General features: G+C 36.4%; 1 protein-coding gene across 1 annotated transcript in view; it reads left to right on the top strand.

Annotated features, from left to right (window-relative positions):
- The first annotated feature begins 793 nt into the window (after positions 1-793).
- Positions 794-14,671, top strand: part of LOC127122669 (uncharacterized) — a 59,127-nt gene continuing 45,249 nt past the window's right edge. Inside the window, exons 1-5 of the mRNA XM_051052970.1 lie at positions 794-971; positions 9,511-9,578; positions 10,023-10,929; positions 11,011-13,180; positions 13,415-13,698. Coding sequence (XP_050908927.1) covers positions 794-971; positions 9,511-9,578; positions 10,023-10,929; positions 11,011-13,180; positions 13,415-13,698 — 3,607 coding nt within the window. The remainder of the gene's footprint in view (positions 972-9,510; positions 9,579-10,022; positions 10,930-11,010; positions 13,181-13,414; positions 13,699-14,671) is intronic.

The raw sequence follows: 14,671 nt of genomic DNA, 5'->3' as shown, positions 1-14,671 counted from the left end.
AGATCCGAGCTCGGTCCGCGCAACTGGGTAGCTTTGGAAGCTTACACTCTTTGGGTGAAGAAAAGAGCTTTGGAGTTGAAGATGCGTTATGCTTATGAGAGACGTATGTCTATGGTTGTGGCTGAGCCATCAACTCTCCCTAACCAAGATGTAGAGGAGTTGGAAGACGCACTCGCCAAGATGAAGCGAGAGAAGGATATGTGGGAAGAGCGGTTCCATGCTTTGATCCGAAAGCATGAGGAGTTGCAGCTTGAGTCAAAGGAGAAAGACGCGCTTATTGAGCTTCTTGAAGACCGAGTAGTGAAGAGACAAAAAGAGCCAGAGGGTCCATCTTCCTCTAGTATGCCTCATCCTTCCAGTGCTTGGAAGAAGATTGTTGATCAGCTTTTCCTCGAGAAGGCTCAGATGAATACTTCTTTTGAGTCCGAGATTTGACGCATCCAAAGGAAGTATGCATCTGCAGCCAGATCATCTAACATTATTATTAGGGGATCCTTAGGATAATTAGTTTCCTTTTCTCTTGTATTTGTATTTTGGTTTCTGAAATTGTTCTCAGTGTAATCCTTCCAAATTTTATGAATAAAAGAATTTTTATGGTTAATCAAATTATTATTATTATATATTTGAAAATAAAATAGTATGTTCCTTGAAAATAAAAAAAATAAAAACATTGCATTTCATGCATCATTTGCATAAACAGGTTTTCTTCCGCCAAATGTCGTATCGGTTACTCTTCTGTGCTTAAGCCAAGCCGACTCACCGATACAACACTCGCGCCAATCAACCGAGACTCATGGAGAACTTAAAGCAAGAGAACCGAGAAATTAAAGATGAGATTGCTCGCCTGACCGCTATGATGGAGTCTATCCTAGCTGCTCATAATCAACCTTCTCCACCTCCTGCAACTCCTCCTCCTCAGAGGATTGTCATCTCAAAGGTTGCTACCTCAACTGTGCCTGCTACTCAACCGGGTATGTCTGTGCCTGCTGGGTTCCCATAGGGGATGCCACTGAATTTTATGCCTGAAGGGTTTGCGCCTAGTTTTGCTTCCATGTCAGCATATAGCCCGGTAATTTCTGTATCGCCTCCAGTTGTTCACACTTTTCCTCGTGTTGAGGACATCATCTACCATTCTGAGTCGTCTGAGGGTCCGAATGTTTATCAAAAGATGGACGAGATGAAGGATCAGTTCCTTGAGATGCGAAAGGAATTGAAGACTCTGAGAGGTAAGGACTTGTTCAGTAAGAGTGCTGCTGAACTTAGCTTAGTACCGAATGTCAAGATCGCAATGAATTTCAAAGTCCCTGACTTTGAAAAGTATAAGGGAAATACCTGTCCGCTGAGCCACCTCATCATGTATGCTAGAAAAATGTCAACGCAAACTAATAATGATCAGTTACTGATTCACTACTTCCAAGACAATCTGACAGATGCTGCTTTGAGGTGGTACATGGGGCTAGATAGTGCAAGTTTTTTCACGTTCAACGATTTGGGTGAAGCTTTCGTGAAACAGTACAAGTATAACATGGATATGACGCCTGATAGAGACCAGTTGAGGTCTATGTCCAAGAAGGACAAAGAGAGTATGCCCAAAGATGGAGAGAGTTTGCTGCTCAGATTAATCCTCTGTTGGAAGAAAAGGAGATTACCAAGATTTTCCTTAAGACCCTGAGTTCGTTTTATTACGAACAAATGATTACTAGTTCCCCAAATGACTTTATCGAGATGGTAAACATAGGGACGAGGTTGGAAGAAGGAGTCTGGGAGGGACGTTTGTCTAAGGAAGAGGTGTCATCAAGCAAGAATTATGGAAGAAGTTTTTCCAGAAAGAAGGAAGGTGAAACCAATGCAGTTTCATTAGGGAGGCAGAGGATGCCTCATGTCAAAAAGAAATCTGCAACCGCATCAGCATCATAACCAAGTTTCGTCAGTTATTCCAGTATTTTCAAACAATTCAAATAATCAATTAATGTCAGTTCAACAACAACATAAACAACAACCGCAATAAAGAATAAACAACTACAACAACACCAATAATAAACAACAAGAACAACAAAATTTCGAGAGGAAGAAGGTCTTTTTTGACCCTATTCCAATGTCATACGTCGAATTGTATCCATCTCTGGTTCTCAAGAACCTCCTCCAACCAAGAAATCCTCCTCAAATTCCAGAACCACTTCCGTGGTGGTATAAGCTCGAACTCCGTTGTGCCTTTAATCAAGGAGCTCCTGGCCATGATATCGAAAACTGCTACCCGTTGAAGTGTGAGGTCCAGAAGCTAGTGAAAAGTGGAATGGTGTCCTTCGAGGACCATGCGCCGAATGTAAAAGATAACCCATTGGCTGCCCATGATAATTCCTCTATTAATATGGTAGATGGTTGTCCAGGAAGTTTCCGAGTATTCGATGTGAAATATATTCGTCAGTCATTGGTAGAGATGCATAAGACCATGTGTACCATCAGTGATTGTGAGCATGACCATGACAGTTGTGCGATTTGCAGTGTAAACCCCCGTGGATATTCAATCGTCAAGAGAGATATCCAGAAGTTGATGGATGAGAATGTAATCCAGATTCAACAGTCGAGGGATATAGATGATGTGAATGTGATAGTACTAGTGTTTAAGACCCCGAAGTGGGTAGTAATTCAGTTTGACAACAACAACAATAACAACGTCAATAGATCGGTATCGCCGTTAGTGATACGGTTAGCGGGCCCCGTCCCGTATGCATCCGCTAGAGTTGTTCCGTACCAGTATAATGCTACCATGGTGGAGAATGGTCAAGAGGTTCTGTTGCCTACGACCAATTCTGTTGTGAACATTGTTGATGTTACGAAGGTGACCCGTAGCGGTCATGTTTTTGGTCCCGTTTTCCCGAAAGATGTAGAAGATATTGGTAAAAAGGTTGATGTGCCTGTGGTGAATCCGGTTAGTGCTCCAATGTGTTAGTCTGGTGAATCCAGCAAATTGAAGACTAATGACGATGATGAGTGTCGCGGCTGGAAAAATGACAGAGTCGCCACCATCCTTTATTTGTTCCTAAGGAACGGGGAAATAATGATAAAACCTATGAACTAAGGGTGAGAGACTAGGTTCGAGAGTCAGTTAAGTAAGGGGAAGGTGTTAGGCACCCCTTACCTCCATTGTACTCAATGGGATCCTCCTTCAATTATAGCGTTAATGTATGTTTCTAAAATGTTTGCTTTAATATTTAGTAATTATTAATTATTTATTTATTTACAGAAGGTATTACTTTTAAATGGACGAGAGACCCAAAAATATTTTTCATAATTGTACTCGCTAGAGTTTACGTACCTTCGCATTAGGCGAGGGATCAGAGTACCGTAGTTCTTCTAAAAAATATTTGTTTGTTTGTTGTTTTTATCCCTTAAAAGTTCTCACGCCTCAGGGGCGGAGAAGTAATTGATTTTGAAAAGTGCCTCAATACACCAGGGTAGAGGTCTTACGATTTGAAGTGAGTTCAAATTGATTTTATCCCTTTTACCCCATGCAAAAATAGTATTTTAATTTATTTAAGAAAATATGTATGAGTCATAATTAGGTATTAGACATAACCCTTTATCCCAATTTTATCCCCGATTTTATTCTTTGAAAATCATAGACTTTTAGACAAAGTTTTATCCCATATTTGTATCCCTTGTTTTTATCCCTTATTATCCCTTATTCATTTGTAAAAATTTAATTTGATTAATCGTTTGTTTTTGTGTCTTATTTTTTATCCCTTGTGTTTTATCCATTGTGTTTTTATTTTTATCATCCCTCGTTTTTATCCCTCGTTTTTATCCCTCGTTTTTATCCCTCGTTTTTATCCTTCGTTTTTATCCCTCGTTTTTATACCTCGTTTGTATACCTTGTTTTTATACCTTGTTTTTATCCCTTGAAATCCTAAGGTTTTATGCCATAACCTTATACCATATTATCCCTAATTTTTTAATTCCAAATTTCTATCCCACAATTATCCCAAAAAAATATCCATAATGTTATCCCACAGGTTAACCCTAATTCCTTAATTAGATTTTTTGTTCTTTTATATATGAATTATAATAGTCTCATTTAACCGTAACTATGCCTAATTATCTTAGTTATATTCTTATCTTAATTAAAAATCCTGAATGAACATTTAATTATATAAGTTTTTGTGTATTTTTGTTTTGATTCTTGACTTTAAAAGAAAGATTATTTTTGTATGTTTTTTTTTAATTTAAAGGAAAAATAAATATTTTAGAATTAGAATGAATGTACTAAAACATTTTTATATTTTTTGGATTCAATGGAATAGAGAAGTATTTTTTTACTTTTTAGTATTTTTAGTAAAAACTAAATTAATTAATTGATTAAATAAAACTTATTTATGTGTTATTTAGATTTTAAATTTTAAATACATGAGTTAAAATATTATTGTTTTTTATTTATTTTATTCTATTTAAAATAGATTTAAAAAAGTTTATTAAAACAAACTATTATTTTATTTGAAATGATTTAATCAAAATTATTATCGTTTTTTTTCTATATTTATTTTAGTGGAGATATATACCGAACAAATTAATTGTTAAAATATGATGAAACTTGATTGTTTGATAAAATAATTTTTCTTTATGAAATTTTCTGATATGATTAGAATAATGGTAATTGTCAAGTTAATCACTAAATAGAAAAAAAAAACAAATTCAATATTCATACCACAACAACCAAGACAATACTTTAAATAATTATGCGATATGAGACAACCAACCTACGGGGAGGAGATTGTCCCCGGTGATAAGATTCTTTATTTACTTTTCCTTGCTCTTCCTGCTTTTGGCCTTCTCGTTATTTTCCCTTATTTTGCTCTTGCCCTTTCAAAAAGATTGGTGATGATGGTGGAGGCTTTAGGGTTTTGGTGTTCTTGTTCTTCAGTGTGAAGAGCAAGAACTTTTAGGGACTGACTTTATAAATCGTGGATCTGGGAATAGTAACGTTTAATATGATTGAGTTGGTTTGTTTAATATTTACAAGAATTGTAAGTTATTAGTAAAATAATTATTCTAGATTATTAATAAGAAATTATGTTAATAAATAATCTAACTTATAATTAAAAAACCAAAATAATAATAAAAAAAGGAAAAAAAAACCATCAGGTAATCATCATGTGGTAGAGTAAATTATAAGAAAAATAAAAAATATATTAGTAGATAATCTAAAAAACGATAAAAAAATAAAAGAATAATGAAATAGAAAAACAAACCATCAGATGATCATCATGTGGTTTTGGAAAAATAAAAAGTAGAAAACATTTTTATAGGAAAAATTGAGACTTTGTAATCCTCGGTGAGAGAGTTTAATCAAATAATTTTTGCAAGAAAAAATAAAAAGAAACCGCCATCAGAAATCATCATATGGCCAAAAGGTTAAATTAAAAGATGTAGAAGGAATAAAAATGAAAAAATAAAATTTGGAACCCTTAAGCAAAAATTTGAGACTTTGTGAGACTCGTACGAAACCCTGTGTAAAACGTTGTGTAATTCCCTCCTCCAGTTGTGAGAGAAAAGAGTCCTATTTATAGGACAAATTAGGTCATTACAAATGGAAATGAATTAATTATGATAAAGCACAACCAATCAGAAATCAGATCTCAAAAATTGACAAAATCAATCAGAGATCAGATCTGAAAAATTGACAAAATACATTGAACCTGGACACTTTTGATATTTTTTTTATTTTAAATAATTTTTAACTATTTTTATGAATAAAATGCAAAAAAGTGAAAAAAAAACAATTTTTTAAAATATATAAATTAAAAATACGAAAATTAATTAACCAAAGATAAAAAAAATGCAAATTTTGATTTTTTTGTGATTTTTATAATTAAAACACAAAAAGGAAAAAAGAAGGAGAGGTGGGATTTGAACTCATGAGCTCTCCATTCCAACTTCTTAAAATTCCTCTTTTACCAATTGGACCAATGCATTTAGTTAAAATAAAATGGAATCATAATACTAATATGTTAATGCGAGTTAATTAAAAACCTCTATAATTTCATCAATTTACACTTTTATTAAGTAAATACTACCCCTAATTAATTGTTTTTTTTTATAAATAAGACATATTATCCTGATTAATAACCCTACTAACTTTCCTAAAAATTAATAATAATACCCTTTTTAGCATGCTCCTAAATTTTTATTTTTTTTAAATCTAAATAATACCCTTAAACTAAAATCAACTCCTAAGAGGGACTAAAAAATCAAAATGGTCTCCCTTTGACTTTTTAGGTCATTTGACCAGATGACTGGTATGCTCTGGATGTGTTAGTGTCGGCTAAAAATAAAAATGAAAAGGTGGTCAAAATTTAGGGTACGACAATGAGGTACTAAGATTGATTAAGAAGAGTGAATTTAATATGGTGGAGTAGTTGCTCCAGACTCCGTCAAAGATTTCAGTTTTGTCTCTGCTCATGAATTCTGAAGCGCACGGAGAAGAATTGCAAAGGGTGTTGGAGCAAGCCTACGTCGAGCATGATGTAACTGTGGATCAATTTGACCACATTGTGGCTTACATTACTTCCTGCAACAACTTGAGTTTCTGCTATGAAGAAAATACCGAGGAGGGTAGAAATCATAATCTAGTACTGCATATATCGATGAATTATAAGGAAGATGTGTTGTCAAATGTGTTGGTTGATATTCGTTCTTATTTGAATGTACTCCCTAAATCAACTCTGTCAAGATTATCCTATTAAGGCGCCCCGATGAGGTATATCGGCATGATTGTTAAAGCTTTTGATGGTTCTCATAAGACTGTTATAAGAGAAGTGGACCTTCTGGTGAAGATAGGTCCGAGTGATTTCCAATTTACTTTTCAAGTAATGGATATCCACCCGGCTTATAGCTGCTTGTTGGGAAGGTCGTGGATCCATGAAGCTGGAGCTGTAATGTCCACTCTGCACCAGAAGTTGAAATTTGTAAAGAATGGCAAGCTTGTCATTGTCGGTGGAGAGAAGGCACTGTTGGTGAGTCATTTTTCATCTTTCTCATATGTGGAAGCTGAGGAGGAGGTTGGAACTCCATTCCAAGCTTTATCTATTCCAGAAGTGAAGAAAACAGGGGCACCCATGTCCTCTTTCAAAGATGCGCATAAAATTATTGAAGATGGCAGTACAGATCAGTGGGGCTGCATGGTAGAGATCACCGAGAACAAGAGTAGAGCTGGATTGGGATTTCAGCAAGGGTCGTCTCATGTTGGAGCTGAAAATATGCAATCGAGTTTCCGTAACGGAGGATTCATCCGTGGTAATGAACAACACGTGTAACACCCCGAATTCAATTAATTAGTTAATTTGAATTATTTAGATTTTTATTTGATTAATTGATGTTTTAAATTAATTATTGTGTGATTGTGGGGGTAAGTATCCTTGAAGTAGAGGTATAGGGAGAGTAAGAGTTTTTCATACTTTTTAGAAATTAATGGAGTTTTAACTAATTATTAGAATATATAGTATTTTTATTTGAGTTAGAAAAAAAAATAGAATTATGAGGTGAATAATTAGTTATAACATGGGTGATAGAAAAATAAGGAATATCAGATTTATTAATAAAATAATAAGAAAATAAAACATGTAGAAGAATTGAGGGCAAGGTTGGAATTAGGGAAAATATGTATGATAAGAAGGGAAAAACCTAATTAGAAGGAAAGAGGTTTTTGGAATAAAATAGGATTTGGAAGAACCTAAAAGAGGGAGTACGTATTTTTGGAGAGGCGGAGCAAAAGAGGCAAAAAGGGAGAGTTAGGATTTGAGAGAAGAATTTCTTAGAAGCTTCTGTCGTTTTGCTGGAAAATCAAGGTAAGGGGGAGGAATTATTCATATATGGGTACTAAATCATGGAATGATAAGAGAGGTTCCCTTCACCTCCAATAAGGATGGTGATGTTGATAAATTCTATGTTTTTAGGAGAGATTGATGTTTTACTGATTTTAATTGTGTTAATTTTGTGTGAATTGATGTCTATAAATTGATATTGAAATTGTACCGTAGCTTTATTATATATGTTTATATGCATCGCTTGTATACATTGTATTATCACTTTTATCAATTTCCGGTGTCGTATCGTTCCTATATAATATGTGCCAATTATATATATACAAAGATATAGTTTGATTAATATATATTATGTTTCGGAATATTATTGAATTACTATGGCGATAACTTTTCCCATCCTATACTGTAGCTATAGTAAACATCGCGGTGGCTGTTGCGGCATATACAAGTGGTTACTTGTTTTCATGTTAATATAATATGTTTTAATAATATGTTTTATTTAATATAATAGGTTCATTAGCGTAACATATGTACATCGCGGTGGCTGTTACGGCATATACAAGTGGTTACTTGTTTTCATGTTAATATAATATGGTTTATTAATATGTTTTACTAATATAATATGTTGATTAGCATAATATATCATCATCAGTATAATGTCTCCTATTAATATAATATGTTCATTAGCATCACATATTTTATTAATATAATATTAATAACCATAATAATAATAATAATAATAGTAATAATATTGAATTAATATTATTATTATAATATGCTTTTGGAGTTCTGAGTTCGAGAAAAATAATTGGATTATTTAGCCAACTTAAATTATTTTCAATTTTGTTGGAGTTCCCGTAGAGTTGTTAGAGTTGCCGATTGAGTCCATAAGAGTTATCTTTATGTGCAACAGTTGTCGGTAGAATAATTTTGAGATTTTAGAGTTGTTTTAGAGTTTCTTGAGAATTCTATCAAGTCATAATTTTGGATGATAATTTTGGGTGATTATTTTGGTGATAATTTGTGACATTTTATACTGCTGAAATTCATACGTCATGGTGTATGGACTTCGGTCCAGTTTTGGTGAGCCTTGATCCTATGGTGGGGATCGAGTGCGAGTAGCTAATTCTATTGAGGAATTAGTGAAGCGTTGCCTATGATGATGGTAGCGATTTTGTGTGCTCCGATTCCAAGAGGGGATTGATCCTATGGTGGGGATCATGGAGTGAAATGAACCTGAATGTTCATAATTTGGTAGCACATGCATATTGAGTCAGTTGTCAAGTACATATGCATTGTGTTGCATTTGGTGATTATTATTTTTGTGTTATGATGTGTGGATGAGGATACTTGATATGTTGATGATTGTTGTAATTAGTGTGTGATATTGTTAGTTAATCTTTGTTTTTTTTTCCACTGCTAATTATTGAAGTGTATTCTAACCCCCTTTCTGTTTGAATGTTGTCCTTACATGGACATCATGCAGATATTCAGAAGTAACTTTGACTGAAGTAAGTGGAAGGATAACTCTTGAAGTGACCTACATAGTTTATCTATTTATTTAGTGGTTCCTGCTCTGATCATGTAACATCGGGTTGGGATAAACGCTTGATTTGAATTTTTGTATCATTGTTGTCGATGTTACAAACTTTTTGTGTTTTGGAAATTATAAGTTATTTTAATTTATTGATAGACTCTTTTGATTATGCTACTAAGTTGAAATTCATGAGACTTAATGTCTTGAGTTACAATATTATTTTTGTATGTTTATTAGTGATTCCGCTGCGATGATACCGTAAATTCTTGGGTGAGCATGCGAGGACAGGTACTGAATGTCTTATTATACAAGTACTTGACCCAAATCAGATGTGTTGGATGTCGTGTAACATCCCAAGTACAAATCAGATGTGTTGGATGTCGTGTAACATCCCAGGTATAAATATGTGCATTTGAATTTATTTCTGTGGCAACCCATGTTCCATAGCAGGTTATGTGTTTTATGTGTGTAACACCCGTATGGTTGTGTTTTCTAATTAAAATATCATATTATCGTTTGGGGTATAGAAGGGTGTTACATTAGTGGTATCAGAGCAGGTCGGTCCGTCCGACCATGTTTTTTTTTGTGATATCAGTTCCCTATTAGTCGATGAGTGTGTGTACACTATCGATGCATTGTTTCTTCTAATGTCATTTGATGGTTTGCAGGAAGAAAAAAAAATGGCTGGGAGAAACGATCGTGCTATTGCTGAAGCATTGGAATCCCTTGCTCAGGTGATGGCTCAAACTGCACAAAACAATCAGAATGGGGGAGCAGGAGGAGCTCCTGATGAGTTTCGTGCTTTGGGGAGATTTCAGAGGAACAATCCACCAACTTTCAAGGGTAGCCATGACCCAGAGGGTGCACATGAATGGCTCAAAGTAATTGAGAAGATCTTCCGAGTGATGGCTTGCACAGAGGCTCAGAAGGTACAATTTGGTACTCACATGTTGTCAGGAGAAGCTGAGGATTGGTGGGATAACACACGTCAGATATTGGAAGCTATTGGTACAGAGATAACTTGGGTTGTGTTTAGAAAAGAATTCTTGGAGAAGTATTTCCCCGAGGACATGACTGTGGCAGAGTATGCTGCGAAGTTTGAGGCGCTAGTGAAGTTTTGCCCCCATTACAACCGTGTTGATGCTGAGACTTCTAAATGTCTCAAGTTTGAGAATGGGCTAAGACCAGAGATCAAACAAGGTATTGGATACCAACAGATTCGTAAGTATGCTGAACTGGTGAATAAGAGTAGAATCTATGATGAGGATAGTAGAGCCCGGTCTGCTCACTATAAGAGTATTAGTGAAAAGAAAGGGAATGGACAATTTAGAGGGAAACCTTATGTTACTCCGGCCGACAAAGGGAAGCAGAAGACTTCAGATGGGAAGAATACAAGTGGGGGAGGGGTTCCCGCTTCTGTCAAGTGCTTCAAGTATGGCGGGTTGGGCCACCGTGCTAATGAATGTAATAATAAGGTTCTGAGATGTTACAATTGTGGAAAAACGGGTCACCGTGTTGCAGAGTGCAAAAATGATGGTCCGACTTGTTATAATCGTGGTGAACAGGGTCATATCAGTACGCAATGTTAGAAGGCAAAGAAGACGATCGCTACTGCTGCACAGGTTAATGGTAGAGTGTTTACCTTGAGTGGTTCAGAGGGTCCCAAGGCAGATAACTTGATCAAAGGTACTTGTTTCATTAACAATGTTGAGTTAATTGCCATTATTGATACTGGTGCTACTCATTCGTTTATTTCTCTTGAGTGTGCTATGGGGTTGGGTTTAAAATTATCTTCTATGGTTGGGAGTATGGTTATCGATACCCCGGCTAATGGTTCGGTGACTACTGCGTTAGTCTGTTTGAGTTGTCCTTTCACCATTTACGGTAAGAATTTTGCGATGGACTTAGTTTGTCTACCTTTGCATCAAATCAATATTATTCTTGGAATGAATTGGCTAGAGTTCAACTATGTTCATATCAACTGTTACAACAAAACCGTGAGGTTCCTAGAGTTTGGTGATTGTGGAGAGCTGATGTTTTTATCCGCTAAGCAAGTAGAAGAACTCTTAGAAGATGAGGCTCAGATGTTTGCAATGTTTTCATCATTGCAAGTCGACAATGAGGTTGCAAGTGTTGATCTGCCTATTGTGTGCAATTTCCCAGATGTATTTCCAGATGATATTGGTGACTTACCACCAGAGCGTGATATTGAATTTTCCATTGATGTAGTACCTGGTACTAATCCTGTGTCGATGGCCCCGTATAGGATGTCGGCTTCAGAATTGGGTGAATTGAAGAAACAGTTAGAAGAGTTACTTGAGAAAAAATTTGTTCGACCAAGTGTTTCTCCATGGGGTGCGCCAGTGTTGTTAGTTAAGAAAAAGGACGGCAGTATGAGGTTGTGTGTTGACTACAGACAATTGAATAAAGTTACTATCAAAAATAGGTATCCACTTCCAAGAATTGACGATCTGATGGATCAATTGGTCGGTGCTTGTATGTTCAGCAAGATAGATTTGAGGTCAGGTTATCATCAAATTCGTGTGAAACCAGACGACATTCCGAAGACTGCATTCAGGACAAGGTATGGTCATTATGAGTATACAGTAATGCCGTTTGGAGTGTCTAATGCGCCCGGTGTGTTCATGGAGTATATGAATAGGATTTTCCATCCTTATCTGGATCAATTTGTGGTCGTATTCATCGATGATATCTTGATATATTCTAAGTCAGAGGAAGAACATGCGGATCATCTAAACATGGTATTGCAGGTGTTGAGAGACAAGAAGCTTTATGCCAAGTTGTCCAAATGTGAATTCTGGTTAAAAGAAGTGAGTTTCCTTGGCCATGTGATTTCTAGTGGAGGGATTGCTGTTGATCCGTCGAAAATTGATGCTGTGTTGCAGTGGGAGACTCCAAAGTCCGCTACTGAGATTCGAAGTTTCCTTGGCTTGGCTGGTTATTACCGTAGGTTTATAGAAGGATTTTCGAAGATAGCAATGCCTTTGACTCAATTGACTCGAAAAGGTCAATCTTATGTGTGGGATGTTGCATGTGAAAAGAGTTTTGTAGAACTCAAGAAGAGATTGACGAGTGCTCCGGTATTGATCTTGCCTAATCCGGATGAGTCTTTTGTAGTATATTGTGATGCGTCAAAGATGGGTCTTGGAGGGGTACTGATGCAAAATGGCCAGGTCGTTGCTTATGCTTCCAGACAACTGAAGGTTCATGAAAGAAATTATCCTACGCATGACTTAGAGTTGGCAGCTGTGGTTTTTGTTTTGAAGATTTGGAGGCATTATCTTTTTGGATCTAGGTTCGAAGTGTTCAGTGATCACAAGAGCCTGAAGTATCTCTTTGATCAGAAAGAGTTGAATATGAGGCAGAGGAGATGGCTTGAACTTCTGAAGGATTATGATTTTGAATTGAGTTACCATCCGGGTAAGGCTAATGTTGTAGCTGATGCGTTGAGTAGGAAGTCCTTACATATGTCAATGCTTATGGTTCGAGAGTTAGAACTGATTGAACAATTCAGAGATATGAGTCTAGTGTGTGAAGAGACTCCTAACAGTGTGAAATTGGGTATGCTGAAGCTGACTAGTGGTATTCTCGAAGAAATAAGAGAAAGCCAGAAATCTGATTTGAGTTTGGTAGATTGTCTCACGTTAATCAACCAAGGTAACGGTGGTGACTTTCGGGTTGATGAGAATGGTGTGATGAGGTTTAGAGATAGGGTGTGTGTTCCAGATGTGCCAAATATTAAGAAGAGCATTCTTGAGGAGGGTCACAGAAGTGGGTTAAGTATTCATCCCGGTGCCACAAAAATGTATCAAGACTTGAAGAAATTGTTTTGGTGGCCAGGAATGAAGAAGGAAGTAGCTGAGTTTGTGTATGCTTGTTTGATTTGTCAGAAGTCGAAGATTGAACATCAGAAACCGTTGGGTCTGATGCAACCTTTGAATATTCCAGAGTGGAAATGGGATAGCATTTCCATGGATTTTGTGACAGGTCTGCCGAAGACTTCGAAGGGATGCGATTCAATTTGGTTGATTATTGATAGATTGACAAAATCAGCTCATTTTATACCAATGAAGATTAATTATTCTTTGCAGAAGCTGGCCGAGTTGTATATTGATGAGATCGTGAAACTGCATGGTATTCCTTCAAGTATTGTGTCTGATAGAGATCCAAGATTCACATCGAGGTTCTGGGAGAGTTTGCAGACAGCTTTGGGTACTAAGTTGAGGTTGAGTTCTGCTTATCATCCACAGACAGACGGTCAAACAGAGAGAACTATCCAATCGTTGGAAGATTTGCTGAGGGCTTGTGTGCTAGAACAAGGAGGTGCTTGGGATAACTACTTGTCGTTGATTGAGTTTACCTACAACAATAGTTATCATTCCAGTATTGGAATGGCACCATATGAGGCATTGTATGGTAGGAGATGTAGGACTCCTTTGTGTTGGTATGAGTCAGGCGAGAGTGTTGTGCTCGGACCTGAGATTGTTCACCAGACGACCGAAAAGATTAAGATGATCCAAGAAAAGATGAAAGCATCGCAGAGTCGTCAGAAAAGTTACCATGACAAGAGAAGGAAAGCACTTGAGTTTCAGGAGGGAGATCACGTTTTTTTGAGAGTTACGCCGGTAACGGGAGTTGGTCGAGCCTTGAAGTCTCGAAAGCTCACACCGCGTTTTGTTGGTCCGTACCAGATTTTGCAGAGGATAGGAGAGGTGGCCTATCGGATTGCTTTACCTCCGTTGCTTGCTAATCTTCATGATGTGTTTCATGTGTCTCAGTTGAGGAAATATATTTCAGATCCGTCTCATGTGATCCAAGTGGATGATGTACAAGTGAGAGATAACCTGACTGTGGAGGCATCACCCGTGCGGATAAAGGATCGGGACGTGAAGAAATTGAGGGGTAAAGAGATTGCCCTGGTAAAGGTAGTTTGGGGGGGACCGGCTGGTGGGAGCATGACTTGGGAGCGTGAAGAGCAGATGAGAGAGTCATATCCGACTCTATTTTCGGCAGGTAATTTTCGAGGACGAAAATTTCTTAAGTGGAGGAGAGTTGTAACACCCCGAATTCAATTAATTAGTTAATTTGAATTATTTAGATTTTTATTTGATTAATTGATATTTTAAATTAATTATTGTGTGATTGTGGGGGTAAGTATCCTTGAAGTAGAGGTATAGGGAGAGTAAGAGTTTTTCATACTTTTTAGAAATTAATGGAGTTTTAACTAATTATTAGAATATATAGTATTTTTATTTGAGTAAGAAAAAAAATAGAATTATAAGGTGAATAATTAGTT

Source organism: Lathyrus oleraceus, chromosome 2 (assembly GCF_024323335.1).
Source record: "Lathyrus oleraceus cultivar Zhongwan6 chromosome 2, CAAS_Psat_ZW6_1.0, whole genome shotgun sequence".
NCBI classification, from domain to species: Eukaryota; Viridiplantae; Streptophyta; class Magnoliopsida; order Fabales; family Fabaceae; genus Lathyrus; species Lathyrus oleraceus.
The sequence above is the reverse complement of the archived record's forward strand: the minus strand, read 5'-3'. Positions and strand labels throughout refer to the sequence as shown.